The sequence below is a fragment of the Heterocephalus glaber genome, unplaced genomic scaffold, assembly GCF_053883595.1.
Source record: "Heterocephalus glaber isolate CG9 unplaced genomic scaffold, H.glaber_assembly_v1.0 deba00001687, whole genome shotgun sequence".
In the NCBI taxonomy this organism is placed as follows: Eukaryota; Metazoa; Chordata; class Mammalia; order Rodentia; family Bathyergidae; genus Heterocephalus; species Heterocephalus glaber.
This window is the reverse complement of record NW_028258412.1, coordinates 931,362-956,912: the sequence shown is the minus strand read 5'-3', so window position 1 is coordinate 956,912 and position 25,551 is coordinate 931,362. Positions and strand designations below refer to the sequence as shown.

The 25,551-nt window shown below is 53.2% G+C and overlaps 2 protein-coding genes across 5 annotated transcripts in view; one reads left to right on the top strand and one right to left on the bottom strand.

Annotated features, from left to right (window-relative positions):
- Prodh (proline dehydrogenase 1) overlaps positions 1-25,551 on the bottom strand; it is a 32,493-nt gene that overhangs the window by 6,406 nt on the left and 536 nt on the right. The window contains exons 2-14 of one of the 3 annotated variants that reach the window (XM_004843301.4): positions 22,061-22,269; positions 18,129-18,163; positions 17,363-17,512; positions 16,371-16,435; positions 16,034-16,150; positions 15,650-15,729; positions 14,915-14,996; positions 13,384-13,476; positions 13,122-13,268; positions 11,850-12,025; positions 10,476-10,574; positions 7,930-8,018; positions 7,303-7,846 (exon numbers count right to left, since the gene is read on the bottom strand). In XM_004843301.4, coding sequence (XP_004843358.1) covers positions 7,659-7,846; positions 7,930-8,018; positions 10,476-10,574; positions 11,850-12,025; positions 13,122-13,268; positions 13,384-13,476; positions 14,915-14,996; positions 15,650-15,729; positions 16,034-16,150; positions 16,371-16,435; positions 17,363-17,512; positions 18,129-18,163; positions 22,061-22,269 — 1,530 coding nt within the window. In that variant the 3' untranslated portion in view covers positions 7,303-7,658. Of the gene's footprint in view, positions 1-7,302; positions 7,847-7,901; positions 8,019-10,475; positions 10,575-11,849; positions 12,026-13,121; positions 13,269-13,383; positions 13,477-14,914; positions 14,997-15,649; positions 15,730-16,033; positions 16,151-16,370; positions 16,436-17,362; positions 17,513-18,128; positions 18,164-22,060; positions 22,270-25,551 lie in introns of those variants that run through there. The other 2 variants (XM_004843302.4, XM_087198530.1) reach the window with 2 other exon arrangements.
- LOC101698332 (DiGeorge syndrome critical region gene 6 like) lies at positions 1,287-6,605 on the top strand. 2 transcript variants are annotated; one of them, XM_004843299.4, is made up of 5 exons: positions 1,287-1,475; positions 1,575-1,735; positions 4,577-4,677; positions 5,563-5,703; positions 6,073-6,605. In XM_004843299.4, the coding sequence occupies exons 1-5, from the start codon at positions 1,354-1,356 to the stop codon at positions 6,154-6,156; spliced, it is 609 nt and encodes a 202-aa protein (XP_004843356.1). In that variant the 5' UTR covers positions 1,287-1,353; the 3' UTR covers positions 6,157-6,605. The 2 variants fall into 2 exon arrangements, with proteins under 2 accessions (XP_004843356.1, XP_021112765.1); XM_021257106.2 differs by having other exon boundaries at positions 4,577-4,779.

The following is a 25,551-nucleotide window of genomic DNA, read 5'->3' as shown; positions in this document are numbered from 1 at the left end:
GCTGCCAGGCAAAGATGAGAGGTGTCCAAAGCCAGGCCTGGACCCCTCCTGCAGCAGTTCATGGTCCCCAGCCACTCGGCTGACCCACAACCTGGAGGAGCTAGAGGTGATATCCAGCAGCCACCCAAATCCTTATTGCACAGGGCTGCCTGTACATATCCCAGGCTTCATGTGGTCTCTGAGGACACACGTTCTACTAAGCCCTTTCTCTTTCTTTTTTTTAATGAAGAGCCACACACAGATGAATAGTGAACCCAGGTGGAACATACTCAGTCAGGTGTCCTCATTCAGCTGCCGGTCACACTCCTCCCGTCCCTATCCCGAGACCCAGCACCAGCTCGTCTCTGCAGCCAAGCTACTCACTACAGGCCTGGCTCTCACAAACTTACCTCACTTCCAGCCCAGGGTTTGGCCCTCCCTACATACTCCATGAGATAGTGGAGGACGGAGTGCCAACCATGACCAGGGATGAGGAAACAGATCCTGGAGAAAACTGGAGGCCCTTCTGAGCCCTCTAGTGCTCTCAGGACAAGACCCTAGGAGCCGCTGTAAAGTACAGCCCCCCTAGCATTCTCTCATCCTCAGCCCATGCAGCTCGCCCTACTGGAAGGCTTTTACAAGTGCCATTTTTCTCCCAGCAGAAGATACTTTGGTACCAGTCAGCTAGAAGCCCCTCAAGGGTGGGACCCTCGGTGGCCAGGACAGCAGCTGGCAGCACAGTAGCTGAGGAGCGCAGTCCGTATTCAGGCTTGGGGTGAGCAGCACCAATCAATCATGGGAGCTGCAGGTGGAGCGTGAAGTCTCCCACTGTGGTGGTCCGATAGCTCCAGCGTCCTTTATCAGTCTTAACCCCAGCCCGGGGTGAGAGGTGAAGACAGACCTCGCGTCCACCCACTGCTTGGCCTTAGATGGAGCACGAGGCCAAGATGCCTCGGACAGTGGTCCTTGACCTGTGGGACCGCGGGCGGAGAAAGATAGTGCGCAGCTCCCAAGGGCGCGTGTTCCAGAGACTGGGACTGGGCCTCAGTCCGTGGACTCTGCGAGAGGAACGAGATTCTCAAAGTACCGGGACGCAGAGGGGCTGGAGATTCGCCTCTAAAATTTCGAGGACCAGGGTGCAGGATTACTGGCGGGGCAAGGAGAACCCCCTTACAATTTCCTTAAGCACCTCCGCGGAGGGGCGGAGGGAGCCTCAGTCTAGACGACGCAAGGGGCGGGGCATGCCGGGCGCAGGACGTCGCGCCCAAGTCTGACGTAGAGGGCAGGGCGAGTCTCGTTATGGACTGCGCCACGCCGCGCCCAAGACTGACGTAAGGGGGCGAGGCGCGCGTCGCCGCGGCCCGCTGCTGGTAGATGAAAGCCTCCATGGAGCGCTATGCCAGCGCACTGGAGGAGTCTCCGGATGGCACCCGGCAGCAAGAGCGGCACTACCAGCTGCTGTCGGCGCTGCAGAGCCTGGTGAAAGAACTTCCCAGGTGTGCGGCCTCGGGCTGGGCCGGGCGGAGCGGGTAGGGCTGGGCGGGCGCGGAGGCGGCCGCGTCCCGCCCGGGCTCACCGTGCGCCTTTGCCCGCAGTTCTTTCCAGCAGCGCCTGTCTTACACCACACTCAGTGACCTGGCGCTGGCGCTTCTCGACGGCACTGTGTTCGAGATCGTGCAAGGACTGCTGGAGATCCAGCACCTCACCGAGAAGAGCCTGTACAACCAGCGCCTGCGGCTGCAGAACGAGCACAGAGGTGCGCGGAGGCGGTGGGACGGCGGCGCACGCTGCTCCCAGGGCTCAACCCTTGTTCTCTGTGCGGTCAGGCCCTTCCCTAGGCGCCCCTCGCAAGAGAACCCTCAAATGGACCAGATCAAGGGTGCACCGTCTACGATAGAGCTTTCTTGGTAACCAGTGAGTCGAGCACTGCCCTCTCCTTAGCGTGACATCCAGATACCCCTGCTGAGGCTTCCCTGTACCCCACTGTCTGCTGGGCAGGACGGCCCGAGGGCTTTGTGCTTAGTCCGCCCACGGGCACACCCTCGTGGAGGCTGTTGAGCACTGATACCCCGCATGGATGAATGACTTGCTGCTCTATAGCACCTTTTAGGGTCAGCTCCCTCTGGGCAGCGCAGACACCACACCAGCTGAGCTGGGGATTCCTGAGCACTTTTCCTTGTAGCATTTTCTGCAGCCCTGAAGGCTTCTCTTTAGGACTTGGTCCCTCCCATGTATCCCCACTGAGAGAGAGGGGTTGGGCGCCCCTTCCTGTAATGTGTACTAGGCAGTTACCTCTGCACTACCACCAGATTTCCACCTTGCTATTTTATTTTCTACCAGCTTTTGTTGTTGTTTTGTTTTGTTTGTGTACCACTGAACTATAATTTAATTTTGATCTTCCTGCCTCAGCCTCCTGAGTAGCTGGGATTATGGGCCTTTGCTACTATGCCCATTTTCTCCCAACTTTGTCTTGTAAATTCAAACGTTCAGAAAAGCTGAAAGACCATCCTGATGCTGTCCACTTACATTCAATAATATTTGGCTGTAGTTTTTATATATGATGCTATAGCACTTCAGCAGGACTCTTCACCAGGAGTCCTCAGTATCCTTCGGAACCAAAATTTCAGCCGAACACTGTTGACATTTGGAGCCGAATAAGTGTTTATGGTGAGAGATTGTCCTGGGCATCACAGGAAGACATTGGCATCCTCCTCTTGGCATGACAACCAAACCCATCTCCAGACAACCCTGCAGGTCAGCCTTGGCCAGGGATTGAGAACCAGTGCCCTGGGACAAGAACACTATTACACAACCACAGTGAACTTTTCCAGACTGTTGTGGTCACATTACTTAATGTGTTTCAAATTGTCACTTTATAATTAGGGGTCCAGGCCAGGTTCATGCACTGCAACTGATTATTTTGGTGTTTGCTTGTGGAACCATTCCTAACATTTACAATGGCATTGACTTCGCAGAGTTCAGTACATTCTACTTGTAGAATGTGCCTGCTCTGCATCTATCAGATTACTTCCTCATGCTGTCATTTAACATTTGTCTTGACGCTGTTTCCTGTAAACTGGACAGGAAACAAGGCCTTCAGATGCAGGGTAACTGTGGCAAAAATTTCTTCTAGCAATGCAAGTTCCCTCCCTCACAAGGGCAGGTGATGTCCATATGCCACAAGGTTAATGTTTTTCTATTGGGATGAATGTTGGATTTTATAAAATTCTTTTTCTGTGTCTGTGGAGATGATGTCATTTTTCTGTTACTATGGTGAGTTACATTGACTTGTGAATTCCTGGGGTGAATTGCATCCTGGAGATAAATCTCAGTTATGATGTATTATCCTATTTATATATGTTGGATTTGATTTACTAAAATCATGTTAAGAATCTTTGCCTCTATGTTCATGGCAGACATTGGTGTGTAGTTTTCTTGTAATATTTTTGTTTAGTTCAGGTATAAGGATAATGCTGGTCTCATAGGACATGTTGAGAAGTGTTTTCAGTTTCTAGACGTTCATACAGTTAGTATTACTTCTTCCCTCAGTGTTTAGGCAATTGTCTTTTTTAGACATTTTGAGGTAGAATAGGCATATAGTCCACAAATCTGAAGTACACAACTCTTTCTTCTTCAAGTCCAAACTTCTGTGTTTCACCCAGGGTGACTTTCAGGCTTCCTCTGATGTGTCATCAGTCTTCCAGCACTTGCTTTCTGGTTCAGGAAGGTGTTCAGGCTCATCTTGTGCTTTCCATGCATCAGTCCTGGAATAGGCCATTTCTCCAGAGCCCTTTTAGCAGGGCAATGTTTGGTAACTCTGGACCCTTTGCTAATTGGCCCAGAAAGCTTGGGCCAGGCTCTGCACAGCTGGCAGTGGCTGGGCCTGCTGGCTTTTCGGCTTCCCTTTTCTTGATTTAGCAGGGAGTGACTGACTTCCTTTACTTTTCCTTGGTCATTTACTAAGACCAAGGCCCTTCTCAGCAGGCAGCCAGCATGCCTTTCTCCTTAACTTTTGGTTGCTTATCCACTGGAACCTGGGACTTGACCTGAGACTTGTAGCAGTGTTTGATAAATGGAGTGAATAAGGAAATTCTCTGCATTTGTCTCGCCTGGCATCCTGTTTCTGCCTAGGAAGTCTGTAACTAGTTAACTAGGAAGTGTCTTTCCTGCCCTTGTGTTTATGGAGCTGCCTTGACATGGCTCTTGGTTTCACACACATTTAATGTGATAAATGCCATCATCAAGGGGGCCAGGCTAACTGCTGTGGAGCTTCAAGCACCCTCTGAGAAGAGCTGTCATGTGAGGTCTTCTAGGAATAGTGTTGATTTTGAGTTTTCTTATGGCACACTATCAACCCCTCCCTCCTGGGGCAAAATAGCCATTTGATGCTTAAACCAGTAAGGTTTAGGGCACCAGCTGTGCAGTGTTGCATATTGTTTTGTGATGGTTGTTTTTTTCTTCTTCCTGTGCTCACACCTGGCTACAGGGGCAGGCACTTAAGGGTGAGGTATGCCTTGGGCCCCTCCTTACTCTCCTTTCCCCAGTGCCTGCTGTTGCTGATGGCTCTTTGCTCTTCTCTGGTTCTCTCCCTTCCCAGTGCTCAGGCAGGCGCTGCGGCAGAAGCACCTGGAGGCCCAGCAGGCCTGCCGGCCCCACAACCTGCCTGTGCTCCAGGCCGCTCAGCAGCGTGAGCTGGAGGTAGGGGCCGGGGGTGAGATGGCTGGACCTGGCTCCTCCTATGGGTACCACCTGGCTCTGCCGAGGGGCCTCAAGATGGCTCAAGAACCTGTGACTAGCCAGGTGTGGTGGCGCAGGCCTGTAATTCCAGCACATGGGAGGCTGAGGCAGGAGGATTGCTACAAGTTCCAGGCCAGCCCAGGCTACATAGTGAGTTCAAGGCCAGCCTGAACTACATAGTGAGACCCTGTCTCAAAAAATGAAACAACCCACTGGGGATTTAGCTCAGTGGTGCCGCCGCCTGCCTCGCAAGCACAAGGTCCTGAGTTCGATCCCTGCTACCAAAAATACCCCAAAAGAACCCATGACTGCTCTGGGCTTTAGCCTAGTAGGGTGCTGGAGTCCAACCACATAGCTTCTCCCAGTGGGGACTGGGGTGTGCGAGGGCTGGGTGGAGAGTAAAGGCCCACTGGTGATCCCTCATTCTCAAAATAGCTCCTTGAAGGCTGGGGTGTGGACAGAGCAGGTGCTGAGTTGGGGCCACCACATGCCTCAGGCATGCAAGCACACCAGTGGAGTGACAGGGCCAGCAAGAAAGGGGTCTGTGCTCCTAGGGAGCTTTCAGTGAACTGGAGACCCACATGTAATCAAGCTGTGTGTGGGTGTGCTCTGTGTCAGGTCCCAAGGCAGCCCCCAGCTGGCCCTTTTGGGGAAGGATCTTGGAGTTCCTCTGCACAGTTCGCTGATGCAGAAAAGGGAAAGGCCTGGGTATGGCAAGGATACCCATAGTTCTGGAGCCAGTACCACTGGGCATGGACAAGGAAGTGGCAGGCCAGAGGGTATGTCTGAGAGATAGATGGGTGAGGGCTGAGCCTGGAAGCCACCCTCATTCCCTGCCCATGGCAGGCAGTGGAGCATCGGATCCGGGAGGAACAGCAGGCGATGGACCGGAAGATTGTCCTGGAGCTGGACCGGAAAGTGGCTGACCAGCAGAGCACACTCGAGAAGGCAGGGGTAGCTGGCTTCTATGTGACCACCAACCCACAGGTCAGCACCTGGGCCTGCCTTGCCCACAGCTCATGTGTCAACTGGTCCCTGAAGGCCCAAGGTCAGTGATTAACAAAGATGCAAGGGAGGTTCCAGGAAAGGTATGCAGGCCCATCCTACTGCCCACAGGAAGGTAGGCCACCTTCCCCAGGCCTGCTGGGCCCTGCAGGGCCCTCTGCTCCACTCCTGCATGCTAATCTGAGTGCATCATCTGGGGAGACTGCTGGCCCTCCTAGGGTCAGAGGCCCAGACTCTCCCCCTTTTGGCCAGCCTCCAACTGGGAAGTCAGCCCCATCCCCCCATGCCCACTAGGCTAGGGCAGAAAGGTACCAGGTGTCCTGGCCATCATGTGTCCCCTCTGCATCCCAGGAGCTGACACTACAGATGAACCTGCTGGAACTCATCCGGAAGCTGCAGCAGAGAGGCTGCCAGTCTGGGAAGGCAGCCCTGTGACCAGGTAGGGTCCCTGCTGGCCACCTCTGCCAAGTGTGATTAGGAAATGCAGCCGCGTCCACTGTTACCAGAAAGCGGGACAGAATTTCTCTTCCTGATGTTTGGCCACTGACTCAGCTGCCACCAGACATTGTCCTTCTGCAGAGAGGCCTGGTGACCCTGACTCTGTCACCCACCTCTGTCTGGATTTTTTGGTCCAAGCACTGAGATAATGTCATAAAAAGAAGAGGGGCCCAGCCTGTGCACTGTCTGCCCCAGGGTCAGGTGCAAATGGGGCTACTGGTTCTAGCACCTTCCCACTAGGTGGGCACATCCCAACCTCTCTATAGGTCCCTGGCTTTGTGCTTACTTTTGTTTTGGCCCCTCCTTGGCAGCTGCAGCCCCCAAGTAGAAGGGGCTCTGAGGCCCAGGCCCTGTGTGACTCAAAGAAATAAAAATACCTACACATAGCTTATGTGTCTGTGATTTCTGCCACAACCAGAGCTCATGTAGAGCCCTTTCCCAGCAGGTCTGTGACCCTGCTGGAGCCAGCAGACAGCAGCCCTTTCCTGATGCAGCACTATGTTGTGGCAGAGGCCTCATCGAAGGCTCCCTTCCTCCTGAGCTGCCCAACCCCACCACCTCTTCCCTGAAACAGGGACTGCTCACCCCCTAGCTCTCCCTGATCCAGCCCTGGTCCCCAGGTACTATCATTGCTATGTCTCCACAGGTCTTCCCCACCAAGTTCCAGGGCACAAGGACCATACCCAGACTACTCCATGGGATGGAGAACATGGGTGGAGAGGCACATGCACAGGGGTAGGGGTATGAAAGGAAATACCTGCCACAGGCCTGGTCAGTGGCCTTTCAGGGCAGCAGGAACCTGGGGAGGGGAGTGGGGAGTAGGGTAAAGGACCTGGAGTGACAGAAGAAAGAGGAAGCCCCGGCCCGTCTGTGTATTGTCTGCACTGGTCAGAGCCCTTGGGCCCACTGGTTTCTGGGCTATGGACTCAAGGGTGGCCTAGTCTGCACTGCAGCCAGGCAGAAGGGTTGTCCGCCCATCCCAGCCAGTCTGGACTCCTGGCCTGAAGGTGAGACTTCTCCATCCTAGCCATTCCCTCAGTTGATTTCACATGATGGCATGTGGTAGAGTTGAGGGCGCTCATCTTCAGAATGGTGATTTATTGACCAGGCAGCTTTCCAGCTGAACCACCACCCTCCATGAGGCTTGGGTGTGTGGCAGGTGATTCTTCAGGCCAGCACCAGAGATGGCCCCTTGCTTCTGACAGTTCTTAGTGGCCTGTGTGCCTACATTCTGGAGAGGGCAGGACTGGGGTTGGGAGACTAAGGGCAGGAAATCCTGCCACCAGTGGCTCTCAAGTTTTGGGGGTAAAACAGGTGAATTCTGTGAGGTTGGGGTTGGACTACAGCTGTGATGGTGTGGGTGGCACCCAGATCCTTTCCCTACCCTGCAACCCAGGGAGGTCACAGACTAAGTATGTGGCTGTGGTGGGAGAACATGGCTAGGCTGGGTAGTGAAGGAGGCTGCCAGTGCGGATCCGCCGCCTCAGCTCCTGCCATAGCAGCTGCCGCTCACGCTGGGTGCCCTTCGTGACACTGCTATTCTCCAGGGCTCGGCGGCACAGGTAGGGCAGCACCTCCATCACCGGGCCATAAGGCATGTACTTGTACACGGGGAAGCCTGCCTGGCCTACAAACACAGCAGATGCAACTCTAGGTCCCAGCCCCCTCAGTGAGACCCTCACCTGCCCCACCCAGGGAAGCTGGGCTCACCCAGTGGGAAGCTGATTTGGTCACACATGCCCAGCAGCTGTCCGAAGTACACCTGGCGGTCAGAGGGATGCAGGCCCAGCTCCTCCATCCTGTAAGCAAGTGAGGCCAGGCAGGTGAGGGCCTGGATTTAAGACACTGTCCCGAGAGTAGTGCAGCGCCCCTGTCCTACCTCTGAGTACCTCCTACTTCCCCCAGACCTCAACCCGACCCGTACACTGCATCCTCTCCTCAGGCCAGGGCTGTGGGCTTTGCCCTGCCCCCGCAGTCTCTTCCCAGGAGAACTTGCCTGGGCTGCCCTGCTGCTCCCAGGGAAAGACTGCAGGGTAGGCCTTAGCCCGTGGCCAGCACAGTTCCTCCCCTTCCTCCCTTCCCTTCCTCCCTCCACTCTGGCTCTCCTGTACCTTCTCCACCTGCTTCCTCACCCTGCAGGGCCTGCCCCTGGCTCAAGCAAGCTCCTGGGCCCTCATGCATCACTGGGATTTTGCTTTGGTGACTGATTTGCTGGCAACCCCGCCCTTGTCCTCCCCTTGCTGAGTGCCCTGTCTGTACAGCTGCTGTGTCTCATATGCAGCCACCAGCAGGCTGAGTCCTTAGAAGGTAGCTGGTCTGAATCAAGATGTGTCTGGTCAAATATATAGTCTGCTTAAAAAACACACACACATTTCAGGAACAGTATGATGTTTTTTCAGTAGATGGTATTACCCTCGTATGATGGGGGACCCTAGAGTATGTTATGTATCACAGAAAACCCACTACACTGCCAGTCCTTAGAGAAGAAATTGAAAATGCATGTGCAGCAATATCAGTGACCAAGGCTGCCCAAGCAGCAGTTCCCTGTACTAATAAATATCTGGAAGCTTATGGCCACCACTTTGAGCACCTCTTGTAATTGAAGAGGCCAAAGATAACTTGTATTAATCTCATGGTATCTCAACAAATTTAGTATTAAAGTATTTATACAAGTTTTTCTTTTCCTAAAGTGCGTATTTTTTTTTTCCAGACTGTATATATACTAGATGTAGACGTTGGAGACTTAGTAGAAAAAAAGAATGGAAAATTACCTTGTATATGTGTGTGTTGGGGGGTACAGGCACTGAACCCAGGGCCTTGTGCATGCTGAGCTACATTCCCAGCCCTATAATATTAAAATTAATTTCATCTTTTTAAAACTTGGCTATTGGAGGATTCTGACTTACAGCTGTGACTCATATATTTCTCTTAGCACTGCTCAGATGTCAGGGTGGTGACCCCCAACTGTTCAGTCTCCAGTTTTCATACCACCCCTTGTAGGGTGTTACCGACCTTCAGTGTTTAAAGTATCTATGTTGGTGGTTCCCACATGTTCATCTCTAGCTTCCTATAATCTAGGCTTTGTGTGTCTGCCACTGCACTCTGGAGCTCTCCAGCCTCAGTGCACAGTCAGCCTGGGTTTCCTCATACCCTGCCCAAGGCTGCTGGCAGGCCTGTGGCCCCCGCCCTGCCCCTGGCTCCCCAGAACACCCAGAAACTCGGCAGGAGAGCATCCCCTCCTTCCCCACTTCGCTCCAGTGTCAAGATCTTGGGCAGCAGTGGGCTATGTGCAAACAAGTCCACTCCCCTGAAGACCCCTCCCCTGCCTCTGCCACATGATTACGAACAGAGTGCAAGAGGGTGCCCCGCGGTTTCAGGCTGTGAAAAAGCACCATCTTGAACACAGGTAGAGTAGTGATGGCACTCAGTGACTGTAGAATCGTGGGGCACTGTCCAAGCAGCACTGGAAAATGCCCTTATCCCCTGCCTTGCCTTGCACCTCCACTGCACCTCCAGGAAACCCCACCTGGTGTCCAAGCATGGGCCTGAGGCTACTGCTGTGGAGGGGGCCCCAGCCTGGCTGTTGGGAGAGTCGGGGCCAGCAAGGCTGCTGCCCAGGGCCCAAACTCCAGGAAGGGAGGGACCAGGAGGAGGAGGAAACAACAGCAGGTGCTGTTGTATCTACAGTGTGAGACAGAACCGTGATGAAAGTACTGGGATGTTTAGGAATCTACCTCACCTTATTTCTGTATTTGACTTACTAGAATTCTACCAGAGTTGTGTTCCATGGGACAAGCATTTAAAGAAAAAACAGACTACATTAAATTCCAAATTCAGTTGAAACATTAACAGAAACTGTTTATGATGAGGTGGTTTATAACTGTTTTTATAAACACTGAAGAGGCCTCCTGAGGAGGACTAAGATTTAGCACCATGCCTGAACATTTCAATGAGCTATTTAAATCACTTAACAAAATTTATTTTTTTTAATTTGGGACTAGTAAATTGGGTATTAATTTTTTAAATGAAAGTAACTGCAAATAGCCTTCTTGCTGCTATAGGGCCATATGAAGAAAGCCAGCAAGGCCTGGGGTCTGTGACACATTAAAGACTCTGTGCCAGCTCTTTCCATGGGGGTTACCTCTCAGAACGCCCAGCAGCACCTGGTGGGCCACTGTGTGCTCCCTGAGCCCTGGGCCACTACCAGCTGTCCCCAGTCACAGAGAACCCCATAGCTCAGGGCATGTAGCACCTACCTTCGTAGTGTGAAGCACACTGTGTCCTCATTGTGAGAAGCCACCATGACCTTGGCCTTTGAGTTGTGCTTCAGTTCCTCCAGAACATAGTTGAGGCACCTGGGGAGAGCACCACCTGAGCCTGGCCCTGCCCACTGCTGCTTCCCCTCAGGGCTGTCCTGGAGCCATCAAGTGAGCTGGCCCCTCCCAAGGGTGCCCCCAGCATCAGGGGGAATGAACAGCACCTGGCTCGTTCAGTGCCTTGTGAAGAAGGATCAGAACCATGACAAGGTGAGACCAGACAGTTCACAGAGCACTAGCAGGGACACACTGTCCCCACATCAAGTGCTGTCACTCCACAGGGCCTGGGGGCGGGGGGGCGGGTTGCCTGGACCTGCCATCTTGTCTCTGGGAACAGACTCCATAGTGCCCTCCTGGCCCTTCAAGGAAATGAAAAGAAGTGGGTCCCTGAAGGTCTGGAGGGTGGATGTCTATGTACCAGGGAGACTGTCCATAGTACCACTGTCCTTTAGTAAGGACAGCTGCCAGGCTGACAGTGTACCTTCCCTCTGACCCAGGAGTCCCACTTCTAAGGACGTGTGCAATGGCTGTGTCTTTAGGCACAGAACCTTTGATAGCACTTGTGTACAGCAAATAAGGACAAGATATTTCATGAATCCTTGTTGCAATAACCAGACTTGATCACAGAACCCAGATACACAACCTGGGCGCCCCCTGCTGGCTGACAACACTGCAATGCTCTACGCTGATACAGGAGGATCCAGATTGAGCATTAAGTGAAAAAAAGCAAGGGGCAAAAGGCAGATTGCACAATGTATTGTATGAATGGGGCAGACGTGTGGCAGGACACAGATGTGCACAGTGGCTTCTACATGTGGGTGTGGCCAGGAGGAGAGCTGGAGCCACCAACAAGACATTCGGGGTCCCCTTCAGTTTGCAGCAAGCACAGTCTCAGAAAAGCAGCACAGAATTGAGCTGCTTGTGCGTAACACAAAGATCCCCAAGATGATCCCCAAGCAAAAACAGCAGAGGCACCACCACTGGCAATCTGCTACTGTGTGAACAGCAAAGCAAATGGGTGCAGCCATCTCCCAGGGCTTCTCATCTAGGTGGCACCAGGAGCCAGCTGGGTAATTGAGGCCAATTTTGGTTTATTCAGTAGACTTTTCTATATTTAAAGAAGAAAAACCTTAATGTTTTTGTGAAAGTGATGCAAAAGCAGAGGGAATGTAACTTACACCCTCAGGATACGTACAAGTGTCTACTCCTGCTGGAGGCTGCTGGCCTTGAATAGGGTCAACATTAAGCACATGTGGAGGCCTTAACCCCCCACCCTGCCTCAGGAAGCACAAGGGTGCAGCAGGGCTGGCTCACCTGTAGTACATGGTGTTGGTGGCCTCATAAGTGGGGTTGATGGGGTCCTCATAGCCAATCTCCGAGGCACGGGCATGCTCCTGGGCCATGTATGCACCACGCACCAGCTTGGCCCCAAAGCACCAGCCTTCCCGGCGAGCCAGCTCCACATCCAGGGTCACATTGTCATAGGCATCCTGTGGGGCCAAGGACAAGTCATAGGAAACCCAGCTGATGGCCAGGATAGGGACTTTGTATGCTCAGGTGCTCCTGAGTATGTCAGCTTGGGGCACTGGGCCAGGTGGCAGCTGCCTGAAGAAGGTCCCACTCAGAAGATGTGGGAGACAGGATGGGCCTCTGAGCTCTGTCCCCAGTGAGGGGTGACAGTGGTGCCATCTGCAGCCTCCGTGTGGCCTGGGGACAGCCCTGTGGGGGTCAGCCCAGGTGCTAGGCATCACTGTGTACTCTAGGGTCTCCCTAGTTGGCTAGGAGCAGAGTGCATGCCAGGGACACCTACCTGGACTCCTCCCCAAACTACCCATGTCCTCTGAGTGCCTGGATTGTCCCATGAGCTCTGGATCTGTACAGGTGCCCAGCAGCTTAGCATCCTCAGGCTGAAGGCTACCTTAAAGCACCTCTAGGTTTCTCCAGTGCTGTACATGCAAAATTCTGGGCAAGTCTTTTTCTAGCCAGGAGCCCAAAGCTTTCATCATACTTTTTTGTTTTGTTTTTTGGTACCGGGGATCAAACTCAGGACCTTACACTTTCGAGGCAGGCGGCGGCACAACTGAGCTAAAACCCCAGCCCCAGCTTTCATCAGACTCTTAAGAGGATCCTGGGCTAAAACTGAGCAGAAAAATGTCCATCCATGAAGCCTTCAAAATTTGGGGTTTAAAGCATATCAGGTGGGTCTTTGTCTTTCTCACACCCTCAGTTTTGTCCGGGTCCCAAAGCCCAGAACAGGGGCTGGCAACAGGGTTTCTGAAGGTCCTAACTTTCTACTCTGAGGCAGACACTCCAGCTGTGGGCTCCCCGCAGGCCCAAGCATGGCTGCTGGGTAGCAGCCTTTTTTTCTGGGCACTCCTGGCCAGCCCAGGATGAGCTCTGCTGCAGAGGACCCCATCAGCTCCTCAGGGACAATGCCTGCTTCCTCCTCTGTCCTGCAGGCCCCAGCCTTTGCTCAGAGCAGGGCCAGGCAAATGCTGTAGGCTCAGAAGAAGAGAACCTCTCCTGCAGGTTAGCTGGTCATGCTGCACATCAGAGGGGCGAGGCAGGTAGGAATGCAGCTGGTACCTTGAGGTAGCACTGATATGTGTTGAAAATGAGTGGCTTCTCCACACTGAACTTGCGCTGCATTTCCAGTGTCAGGTGGCTGATGGCTGGCTGGAAGTAGGACTGCTCAGCATCTATCATCAGCCACACACCCACATCCATGGCTTTCTGAAAGGTGCAGGGGGCAAGAGAATATAGCTCAAGCGTGACAGATGCCTTCCCTTGGCTCAAGTCCCAGGGTCTTTGAAGCCCCAGCCCAGACCCCACATGGGGTAGCTCACACCTTGGCCAGCACATCCATCCTCTGTAGCATCCGTGTCATCTGCAGCTCTTCCTCCTCAGTAAACCGTGACAGCAGCGGCTCCAGCTGTCCTGTCTGAGACCCAGGTCACATCTCTCAGCAGTGCTACCCTCTTCCCCCTCACAGGAGGCAGAAGGGCCAGCTGGGCCTGCCAGGGAGGCCGGCCCTCCCTGCTTCTCCCCTGTACATATGAAGGTCAGTACTTCACCTTAGGCCAGTAGACACAGTGACAACACCCTGGACTCATGGCAGCCATTCTGCTGTCATACACCTGGGCCTGGCAGCACCAGGAGGGTGCTCAGTACCTGTGCCAGCCAGCTGCACCCCAGGGGATTTGCTTCCATAGGTCCTCAAAGGGTCCTACAGCTGGAGGACTCCCATCACCCCCGAACAAGAAAGAGGAAGTGAACCTTGACCACCCAATCAACTGGAAAGGCTGAGCTGGCAACAGGGAGAGGGCTCTAGAGGAAAATCTGTGGCTACAGGCAGACAGGACATCCAGGGAAATAGACTAACTGGCAGCAAGGAACTAAGAGTGGCCCTCAAGGAGTCAGGCAGTTAAGTGGTGGGCTGGTGACCAGAGGCAGCAGGACCTTCCAAGTGGCCTTCACTCCCCTGCTAGGGTGCTCCTGGGGTGCCAGAGAACATGCCCCACAGATTTACCCACTAGATACAAACACCACTTTATTCCTGGCCATGTGTCAGTGGCTTTGGAGTAGAGCTACACTCAATATGCCACTTCCAAGGCTCTAGGGCAGTGGCTCAAAGCTTAGAGCTAGGCCTTCAGTTGGCTGGGGCTGGAAGTGTGGAAGGAGCATTGCTAGACCCCAATGGTCTCTGTTCCTCTCTCAAACCCCAGCACAGGTGGGGTCAAGCAGTTTCATCCTCTCCTCTAACACTGGTTGCCCTGGTAATGTGGCAGAAGTAAAGCCATGTGACTTCTGAGGCTAAGCTGGAAAAGACAGCATGGCTTCTGCCCGGCCCTCATCTCAGGGCCTCATCTCAGAGGGTCCTTGGAGGCCGCCTACCATGCTGGGAGGAAGCCCCGTTGAGAGGCAGCATCCACCTCCAGACCTCCATGCTGATGTGGCCATGCACCCTCTGAGTCCTACAGCCATGAGAGGGAATAAAATGCTGCCATTTCTGGCCACAAAGGTTTGGGGTGACCTAACGCACAAAGTTAGATGACTTGGGAGAGACCTCTCCAAACATCCTCTCTAGGTAGTATCTTTTTTTTTGGTAGTGGGGATTGAACTCGGGACCTTGTGCTTGCAAGGCAGGCGGTGAAACCACTGAGCTAAATCCCCGGACCTCTAGGTAGTATCTTAAGGCTCCTCGTGGGTCTTCGTCCCACTGAATACTCTGTTGATTTGTCTTCTTCCCCATGGGGCAGAGGAAGGCAGTCTCAGTCACACTGTGTCCCCGGGATGGGCAGCAGGAGACACATATGGTGAGGTGAATTCTCTTCTTGGCTGCATGTTATCTGGGCTGGCCTCAGGAAGGGGAGCATTACCTGCATGTTGGGGACCATCAGGTGCCTAGAGAGCCGGGTCCTGCTGTTGATGAGGCTGTTCCAGTCCAGCAGGTCCACAGTGCTGAGGGAGAGGGTGCATCAGCAGAGGAAGTGCACACAGCTTCTCAGTCCAGTCACACAGCTTTACCCACGACACTAGGGTCATTTGTGGGTCCCAGGAACAAACCAGCCCATACCCCCCAAAAAGCACCCCCAAACCCAGCCACCACAAACCCCACCCCTATTTGGTTTTGAAATACAAAACATAAGTACTGTTCTCCACTTAAAAAATTAAAACCCAAACATGCACATTCCTGCATTGGAATGGTGGCTATAGAAACACAAAGTGTACACTGGGAATGCCAAGGCCAAGTCAGGCTCAGAGCTAAAGGTAGGAAACAGGCAGCAGGCAGACAAGATGCATGGCGACCTAAGTCCTAGTCCCTGAGGGTAGGGTACAGGGCTCAAGGAGGGCTGGGTGACACTCACTCTGGGACCCAGACAGTTCTGTAGAAAGCCCTGTGTCCACACTGTCCAGCTGCAGCCCCAGGACTCCCAGCTCCCCGTCAACTCCTGCTCAGTATGTCTCAGGGGAGTGTTCCCTTCAGTGCTGTCACCCTAGAGGTCCACCCTCTTAGAAAAGTGACCAGAACTGGGAGAAGCTGCTGGGGCTTAGCTGGAACCATGGCCACACCAAGGGAGATGACACCGCTTCTCTCCCGGGGCAGTTCTTACCCAGACACTCCCAGGGTCTCTGGTGTGAACCAGTCTTCTATCTCAGCCCTGGATGCAATGCCCATCTTCACAATACTTTCCTTGAGAAGAAGGCAGAGTCAGTGCTGATGTCTCTCAGCCTTGCCCACTAACATCTCAACACACCCCTCACTGCTCTGTGGTGCCATCTGACAGGGTCAAGTCTACTCCCTCCTAGTGACTTTCTTACCCCTGTGGCTCCCCAACCCTCCTACCAGCACGTCCGGAGTCCTTCCTGTGACAGTCCTCCTTTTCCTCCCTCCCCCTCCCTAGCTGACCCCAGCAGCACAAATCCTGGATTGGACTCTTCCCCAGCCCCATGGTTCCCACCCCTCACCCTCCGAGGAAGGGGAAGAGCTGCCCAACCTGCAGCGCTGCCACTTCTAGCTTCATATCCATGGCAGGACGCCCAGCCTGCCCTTGCTCTGCAGCCATTTGGTGAAAGAACCGTCTCCACTTGGTCAGCACATCTGAGAGCCGCAGCTGTAAAAGCAGGCCTGAGCTACCCCATCTGCGGCACATACCTGGCTCCCCAGTCCCATGTGCCCTCTGGGGCTGAGAACAGGGCTATAGCTACACCCTATCCCACCCTGTAGCCCCAGCTCACCACCTCAAAGTTATGGCCATGTCTGCTGGCATTTAATGCCCACAGCATTCCCGAGGTCTTGGAAAGTCTCTGCAGATAGAAGTTTCCAGCACTTACCAGAAACTGGGGTCTCCCCAGTGCAGTAAGCTTAATGGCTGAGAAGCCATCATTGCTGGCTCCACCTGTCAGAAGCCAAAGGAAGAGCTATGAGGGTTCCTGAAAAGACAGATGCCAGCATGGGGGAGGGAAGACCAGGAGTCTATGCTGGCTCAGTCTTGTAGCTGAGTCTCTAGCCATGGTGCTATCCTGACCCTCAAACACCCCTGCATACCTCAGATGCCACCACAGAGGTGGGAAAGGTGATTCAGTAAAGTGCACATGTGCCACATAGTACAGGAAGGCAGCAGGCAAAGAAGCTAGGGAGGCTACTTGCTGCCATGGGCTTCCCAGCACTTCCTGCCTCAGTCAGTTTCCTCCTCTATGCCATCAACAGGCTATCCATCCATGGGTCACAGGACACAGAAATACCAAGTGGAGCAGAAGCTGGACCACAGAGGGTGCTCATTTTTACTTCTGCTTGCCATCACTGCCCAGGCAAGGGACAGGTGGAGCACTGGCCTGACTGCTGGGGACCCCCAACCCAACAGATGGTGCTTCCCAGCATCACTGTCTCTGATCTGAAAATGTTCAGAAGGCACAGGACCACTGGCACTCACTGACAGCAGGGAACTGGGTGGCTGGGGACTGTGCTGGCCCTCAGGATCCATGACTCCATGGCTCAAATTGCCTCCCCTGCCCTCCATAACCCGAAAGGCTATACCAGGGAGAGGTTTCCTGTCATAGAGGATGGGCTCCCCAAGTCTAGGGGTGGCTCAGTCTACTGACACTGACTACCTCTAGAGCTCCATGACTGGGCACCACACCCCAAGGGGCAAGAGTGTGGGACAGGGCAGCAAGGGTCTGCACATGGCACAAGTGCAGTGTGAGCTAGGATCAGCCCTCACTCTGGTCCCCACATTCTTCACCAACCTGAATCTCAGGGACCACCTGTCCAGGGACCTTCCCAGGCTGACGCCTGGCAGGAATGCAGCCAACATGGAGGGCTCTACCTGAGGCTTCGATGCAGCGCAGGAAGTTCTCCATGTAGCTGTCACACTTGGCTTCATTGGCATAAAAGTACGTGTGGGCACTGACAACACCATCCCTACGGTCTCCAAAGGCATGGTGGGCTTGGTAATGCTTTTCCCTCTTATCGGTGCCTGGAAAGGTGGACACATGGCCTAAGCACATACACATGCTCCAATACCCCACTTCGGCACACACAAGCTGAGTCCCAGGACCACACCACCCTCAGCACAGGCTCCATCTGGACTCCTGGGCTCTGCATGCCATAGCTCCCTCACTCCCCTCATCTCAGTCAACCATGTGCCCCTTCCTTGCTGGTCCCCCATTTGGAGTGCATGTGCCTCTGGTTCACCCTCAGCATGAGGCAAACCAGACCAAGAAGGCCAAGGCTCCAGAACAAAGGCTGAAGCCCAAGGGAACTGAGTCTACTGAGAGGCCTGTAAGAATAAGTAGGGCCAGGGCTGGGGATTTAGCTCAGTGGTTTCACTGCCTGCTGCACAAGTGCAAGGACTCGAGTTTGATCCCCAGTACCAAAAAAAAAAAAAAAAAAAACAAGAATAAGTAGGGCCCATTCCTTGCCAGGGTGCTTTCAGGTGTCTGAGGGCACACAGAGCCAGACCAAGAGTGCTGGGCACAGGGAGGAGCATGGGGCACTGTCCTCCTCCCCAGGGAATGCTTGGGCCAAGAACCAAGGTGTCTCCTGGGTTACTAAGGTACACATGGGTGTGGGACAGCATCTGCCTTACTCACCACTGCTATCCCTCTCGGCTGCAGAGGCGCAAGACCTGCAGGGAAGAGGAAGAGGCAAAGATCAGGGTCACATACCTGGGCTGCAGGTGATAAGAAGGAGAGAGAGGGGGAGAGGGGGAGAGGGGGAGGGAGAGAGAGAGAGAGAGAGAGAGAGAGAGAGAGAGAGAGAGAGAGAGAGAGAGAAAGGGGAAGATGAGGCTGAGTCGTGGACCCTCCCATGAACATGACAGGGCTGGCCCCAAGACACAGCCCAACTGGGAGTTAGCCTGGGCAGGCCCAGCCCCACCTCAGGCTTTGGGCATAACCACCTGGGCCAGAGAAGGGCAGCAGCTCTGGGGCCCTGGAGCCCCATGTCCTCAAGAACCTCCAATTTCTTGTGGGTGGAGCCCCTCCCTATTGGCAAAGAGTAATGAAAACTATCTTCCTGGATTTCCAGAACAGCCCGGGGCATTCGGCTCCTTCTTGAAAGAAGCAAGTGAGGAGGGTACTGCTTCTTCCAAGGAAAGGCGGGAACACAGAGCCACACATGGTCAAGAAGAATGCAAGCCAGAAACCACCCTGCACACAAAGTTCCCCAAATCCAGCAGTGAGGCTCCCTTCCTCTGACCTCCCTCAACCTGTCAAGTCTCCAGGCTCCTTAGGACCACAGCCCTAGGCTGAGCTCTGGGCTCCAGCCTCCATCCACTCCCTCAACTGTCACTGTCTGGCCTGTCCCTACCCCATGGCCACTGGTCCCTCCCTCCTCCATTGTACCCGCTCCTGATACCATTCTTCCCACCAATGCCAGGATCCCTGCCAGAACCATAGCAAATGCCATCCTCCTCCTCAGTTCCAAGGCTGTGCCATGTGGGACAGCACATGGTTAGTTGTTATGAAGGAAGGGGAAATTCACCCTGGCCCTACCCTGTTGGACCCAATCTGGCTTTGTCTATCATCAGCCTTTGCATTTAAAGCTGTATTAAATCAGCTGCCTCAGAGAGACTGAGCTCAGCCTTGTGACTAGCAGTATCGGGGCTAACCCGTGACCCACAGGAAAGAACAGCAGTTTCTTCCTCACCATCCTTTGGGGCAAAGGTAGAACCATAAATGCACCTTCACAGGGCTCATGCATCAGGGGGCCTTGCCTGTGGTGGCTTCTGACCTCACTGCTCAGGAAGCAAGTCCTGGGCCACCAAGCCACATGCCAGGAATCCCTCCCCTCAGCCCTGACTCCTCCCCCAGGGTCCTTATCTGGGGACTTTGAGCCAGAATATGCAGATCGGGACCCAGAAGTCATAGTGGGGCTAGGCTCTAAGGCCCTAGGACTCCCCATATGGCATCATAGCTCACAAGGTCACAGCCTGGAAACAGAAGCTGGGTAGGCAGCTACTGCTCCAGCCACCTCATGCTGACAAGATGTAATAACAAAAAAGAAGAGGGATAGATGTCACAATGTTGTGACTCTGTAATGAGTGAGCAGGCTGGCCCTGCACTTGACCTCCTTGCCAGGAACAGGGAGCTCCCTGGTCCCCTCCTAAGGCCCGTGATGTAGATATCAACAAGCCCAGTGGCAGGGACAGCCCCATCCCTTCAAGCAGAGGCCCAAGTACAACCAAAAGTCCTCATGGCAAGGAGGGACAGACTTAGGGCCTCTGAGGCCCAAATAACCCACAATGGGAAAGTTCAGTCCTATAACCATGAAGCCCACAGTCTAGTTAACATGTTTGCTGTGGTTTCACCACCAAACATCACTGCTGGGCCTGGCCCCCATCTTTTCTGTGCTTTCTTGAGTCAGGCCAGGGACTACACCGTGGACTTCACTGAGAATGGTGGCCTCTGCAAGAATACAGCCTATGAGCCTTGTGACAGGAGGATGGGTTAGGAGGAAGATAGGTCTCTGGGCCTCCCGAAATGGATGCTGAAGCAGTTCCCCACACAGGGGTCTGTGGGGCTGGTCACGACTGCCAGGGTACACCTGGAGGGCCCTGCAGCCAATCGGTGTGGATGCTGAGAGGCACCTACATGGCCAGCCCCCCACTATGGCCTGGGCCCCTCTGAAGGTAGAGCTGCCAGCCAAGCTGGGCATACCCTGCCTCTGGCACTGGCCAGTTGTCACTTGTTAGGTCAGGAAAGGACCCCCACTTATGTCAGAGCCTGAGTGGGGTTCCTGCAGGATAAGCAGCCATCAACAGCTGAGCAGCCCAATGGAGGCACAGCCTTTGGAGGTGGGGGGCGGGGCAAGGCAAGGCACACTCACACCCACCTCCAAAGGCTCAGTTGCAGGCCAGGGAGGAGTCAGGCTGCCCTAGGAAAGGAGTCTTTTCCTATCAAAGGTATCCTGAGAAGAACTATCACTGTGAAACCTCAAAATCTTCATCCAGCCTAGACTAATGCTGCACAGCATGTTAGTTATTTATTCACAGTGGCCTCAATAAAAGCTGAAGCCTGGCAGTGAGCCTCACAAGGGTGCTGCCAGTGGAGTATCCCGCCTTCAAAACAGCCAATGGCCAGGCAGGGGCTGGGCTCCCCTGGCCAATCAGCCGTGAGCCAGCATGCTGAGACAAGGCTGGGACATTCCGTTCCATGGCTGGAGGCCTCATGTGACTGCCTTTTCCTGCCCCTTCTCTGCAGCCCTGGTGGGAGGGCTGAGGTGTGTGTTGGGGAATAAGGGGGGCAAAACAAACACTGAGGCCTGACAGGGTCCACAGTGGGCGTGTCCCAAGCTTCAGGTAGGTTGGCACAGCCTCAACCAGGGCTGGGAGCACCCCAAATCCCTGTGAGGGCCTGGCCTGAGGGTTGAAAGCACCAGCACTTTGCCAAAGAAAGGGCTGGTCTTGCTGGGACCTCCTATGAGTCAACCCCTACCCTAGAGGACAACTTCGGCCTGTCCTTCTGTCCACCGATCAGAAGAATCTGTTCCCCATACTCACTTCCCAGGTGGTGGCCTTGCAGCCAGTCAGTGATATGGGAGGAGGAGGCTCTGGCCAGGCCACTACACTGCTCCTGGCTACAATTCCCTCCCTCACTTTAGAGGCCTGTCTGGGCAGTTCCACACCCTCCAGGCAGAGCTACCTGCAGATTAGAAAACTATTTCATGGGGCTGGGGCCAGACAGACTAGGGTGTTGGGACCTACCCAGGCAGTTAGGAATCCCTGGGAAGAGAGACTATAGCAGAGCAGGAAGCCAGAGCAGTCTCCTGCACCAGAGCCAGGAAATGAACATCCAAGTAGTACATATTCTCAGTCCTAGAAGCCACACATTTACACAACTCCAGCCCTGTAGGGCAAAAGCAATTTGAATTTCATATAATTTTTGTATCTCACAAAACAGAATTCTTGTTTTGATTTATTTTTTAAATCATTTTAAAACGCAGCCAGGCATGATGGTGCACGCTGGAAGCTGAAGCAGGAGGACTGCAAGTATGAGCTCAGCCTGGGTAACTTAACAAGACCCTGTCTCAAAAATTAAAAAAACACCTTGGGATGTAACTCGGTGTGAAGTTCCTTAGTTCACCTGCCAGTACCACAAAATAATTTAAATAAACAAATAAAACGAAAAAACCATTCATAGCTTGCAAATTGTACACAACCAGGTGGGGGTCTGGGTAGGGTTGAAGGCCATGGTTTGCAGACTCTTAACCTCCCGTCTCCTCTGGACTCACACACACACACACACACACACACACACACACACACACACACACACACACACACACACACACACACCCCAAGCTTTCTACAAAAGCCCAGACTGTCATTTTGTACAAAGCAAAAACTCAAGACCTCCAGGCAGATCCTCAGAGGACCCCCAGTAATCAGGCCAATGACTCTCCCAGCCTTGGCCTCCACCTAGCCAAGGCTGAAGCCCAGTAGCGGGACATGGCCCCCAACAGCCCCAGGGCACTTTGGGATCACCAGGAGACTCCTGTGCAGCTCTGGACAGGCAGGCCTTACTCCATCTCCTTGTGCTTCGCCTCCTCGGGGCTCAGATCTTCTTCCACTCCGTAGTCCAAAATGCAGCCAACGCCAAAGGCCCTGTTGTGCTGGATCAGGGGTCGAATGGACTCCTCATCCTCACCAGCCACAAAATGCCCATAGAAAGTCATCTTCATCAGCTTATCGAACAGTCTCTGCCCTACTAGTTTCCTGGCAGTGTGGAGCAGCTGAAAGGCAAAGGTAAGAAGCTGTTTGGGCTCCCATCCACCTTTTCCCCAGGAGCCCTGCTTATACCTCCCTACATTCTTCACTGTAACCAGAGCCTCCATATAGTCTCCAGGGAAGACCACCGGGGGCGGCACAGCAACTGTGAGCCAGTCCTTATCCAGGGCAGAATGGCATGACCAAGGTGCCACCCCTTGGCCCTCCACCCACTCTGGTCTCCCTGAAGCTGCAAGCACACTATTCCCTTGTGGACTCCCCACGAGGGGCCCAGCTCACAGGTCGCCCCAGGGCACACAGGTGCTTGACCACTGTTTGATGGGTAAAGAAGAGTGTGGTCAGTGTCCTTGGGTCAGCAGGGACATTTTCATAATACTCTCCACATCCACACCTCTGTAGCTCTGTCAGGGAGAAGGATCTGAGACTACTTTTGACAATGTGAGTGCCCAGATTTCTCAGTGGTTTTGTTCACTCTTATTCTAAGTCCCCAAAATAGTACCTGGCACAAGGCCAGCCCTTGAACAGTTGCAGAATGATGAACACATACAAAACTCAGGCTGAGCTTGCACTCAGCTGGAATGAGGCATGCTCTGACAGTAAGCCAGGTGATGGTCTACAAGGGTCTGTGAGAAAAGAGCCCACTCTGGGACCAGGGGCTCTTGTCCAGGGCTGACCAGCTACCCTGACAGACATGCCCTGGGGAAGACAGCTGCCCAGAAAATGGTTTCAGTTTTCCTCCCAATTACACCTCACGTCTTGAATTTCTGCCATCATTCCTTCAAATGTCCCAAACTGCTATGTGCCAAGCACAGTTTCAGAAAAGTGAAACTAATGAAGGAAACAGAAAGCACTGACACCATTAGGGGAGGGAGATCTCAAAAAGAACGTAGCAAGATCACTCCACACATGATCCAGAATGGGGAGACAGAGGCAGGCCTATGGCCAGGAGCGGGGTTAGTTTGCTAACCTACCTCCAGGGCAGGGGGACTTGGCAAGGCGAGAAGCTGACACAGAGAACAAGGGAAACTCTCATAGGAGCAGAGCCAAGAAAGGAGGAAATGGGGATAACCAGAGGTTGCTGGATGCTCAGAAGCACAGTCACCACCATGTATGAAACCCGCACAGCCCCTCACCAACTCAGCTCTAAGATAGAAAAGGACTAGGGTTTGTCAAGCCACACCGACAATGGAACTCCTCTTTTGTGAGAAATCACCTGTAACCTAAGCCAAAGCATTAGCAAGTCAAACATCTTCATCCCCAGAGCAGTGCCTTTCCCACTGGACTAAACACCGGCCATCCTCCCAAAGGCTGTGCAGGCAATCACTCCTGAATTCTCACAGCCTCTGTGCACTATGATTTTTCTGCATTTCATTCATTTATCAAGTGGATTAGAAACTGGAAAATGTGCCAACAACAGATAAGGATGGATCTCTGAGTCTCACCAAGCCCAAGCCAGAGTCAGGGGCCTATAGGACACAGCCAACTTTGATTGTTGCCAGAGCAACACTCAGGAGTAGCTGGGAGGAAAAGACAGATCTTGCATAAATCAGATAGCGTCCAAGTGGCAGGCGGGGCAGACTAAAGGACCTGAAAACCCTTACTCAGCTCTGGAAATGCACCTCTGATGTCTACATCAGCTGAGAGAATTACCAGGAACACACCTTGAGGGATGGTGGGTAACTTCGAAGTTCCCGGAACGGGGCCAGGTGACCTCATCTAACTAACTACTTAACTTTGCCACAGTAGCTCCACTCAGAGGAGCAGCAGCAATGTTGCGCTGGTTCTGGGAATCCCAATTACACAGACAGGGTCCAGAGACAGGCTGTAAGCTCTTGCATATGCTGCATGCTGACCCTCTGCTCTCCACAAAGTGGGCTAGGAAACAGCTGCCTGAGTCCATCACATGCCAGGAGAAGGTGCCCTGCAACAAAGGGCTCTGGAAGCACACTGGCAAGGCTGATAACAGCCACTTCCAGAGCCAGTGGCCCCTTTAAAGCCACTGTGGTGTCTCTTCTCTGGTGAGGGTATCCTTTGAGGATTAGAGACTTGCACCACTAGCATATACATTCATTTTCACTGTAAAAGACTTAAACAAATGCACAGGAAGCAACAACAGCCTGGCTGGTTCTCTGTTCTCGCTGCCCCCACCCGTCATCTGTCCTGTCACTCCTATGCCAGCTCACATTTAAGAATGGAAGCCCTGGACTTCTCTAAAACCTCAAAAAGACTGTTCTTAGATAAGCGTGGTCCCCAACTGAGTTCTGAGCCCCAAACTCAGCTCCTGTACCCTGACATCCCGGAGCAGGTCTGACTGACAATCCCACTGTCCTAACCTGGGTCCTCAGCAAGAGGAGTTCTCCCGCAGGCCAGGAGATAGGGGAGGACTGTTTCCTAGCCAGCCCACTCAACTGGGTTCTGGTGAGAAGCTCACAGATCCTGGACCTGGCTTCTGCCCATTTCCTCCAGCATCAGGCACTGAGCCACTGACACCAGAAAGACCACTTACAATTGGTCCCCGGCAAATTTTCCAGGGTCACCTTGAAGTTACTGTCACCTCTGATATTCCCAGCTTGGCCAAGGCTTTGTTCTGCTTTTTACCTCCTAAAAGCCCTCATGCTACTTAAAACTGCCGTTAGTTACTTTTCTCTAGTCACTGAGTCAAAATACCTGACACCCAAGTTAAAGGGGGAAAAGTTTATTTAGCTTATAGTTAGTAATTAGCTGGCTCCAAGGCAAAGTGGGAGAAGAGCAACAGTTCCTGGCAGTAGAAGACAGCAAAAGCAACAAGGGAAGTCTTTTGGCTCCTTTTATCTCATTCAGACTACCTAGGGCAGATAGCACTCACATCCTTAATACCTGTGCCTTTGGGCCTAGCATTGCACCAAGAATCAGCCACACACTCTAGATTCACTCACCTCTGAAAAATCCCCTCATGAGACCACATGAGGCTTTGGGGGGACCCCTAAACACAAGCTATAGCAGTTGCCGTGTTAAAGTTTAAAGCTGGTTGTTTGGGCAGCTTCCCATTTTCCTCAACATTGTTCATAGTGGCCTGTCTGGGGGAGCATTGGGTCACGGCTTGTAGAACTCCAGGATCCCAGGTCACAGCCTCTCCAATATCCTCAGATTTCCCTTTGGGGATAATTTTAAATTCCAGGCAATAACTTTGTATTCCTGCGAGTAATGTACTTCAAAATTAACTAGTCTTTTTTTTTTCTTTTTTTTTTTTTTTTTAAGTCTTTGTTTTTTAATGGGTATTAACTGACAAGTAAAGAATCAGGAGGTTG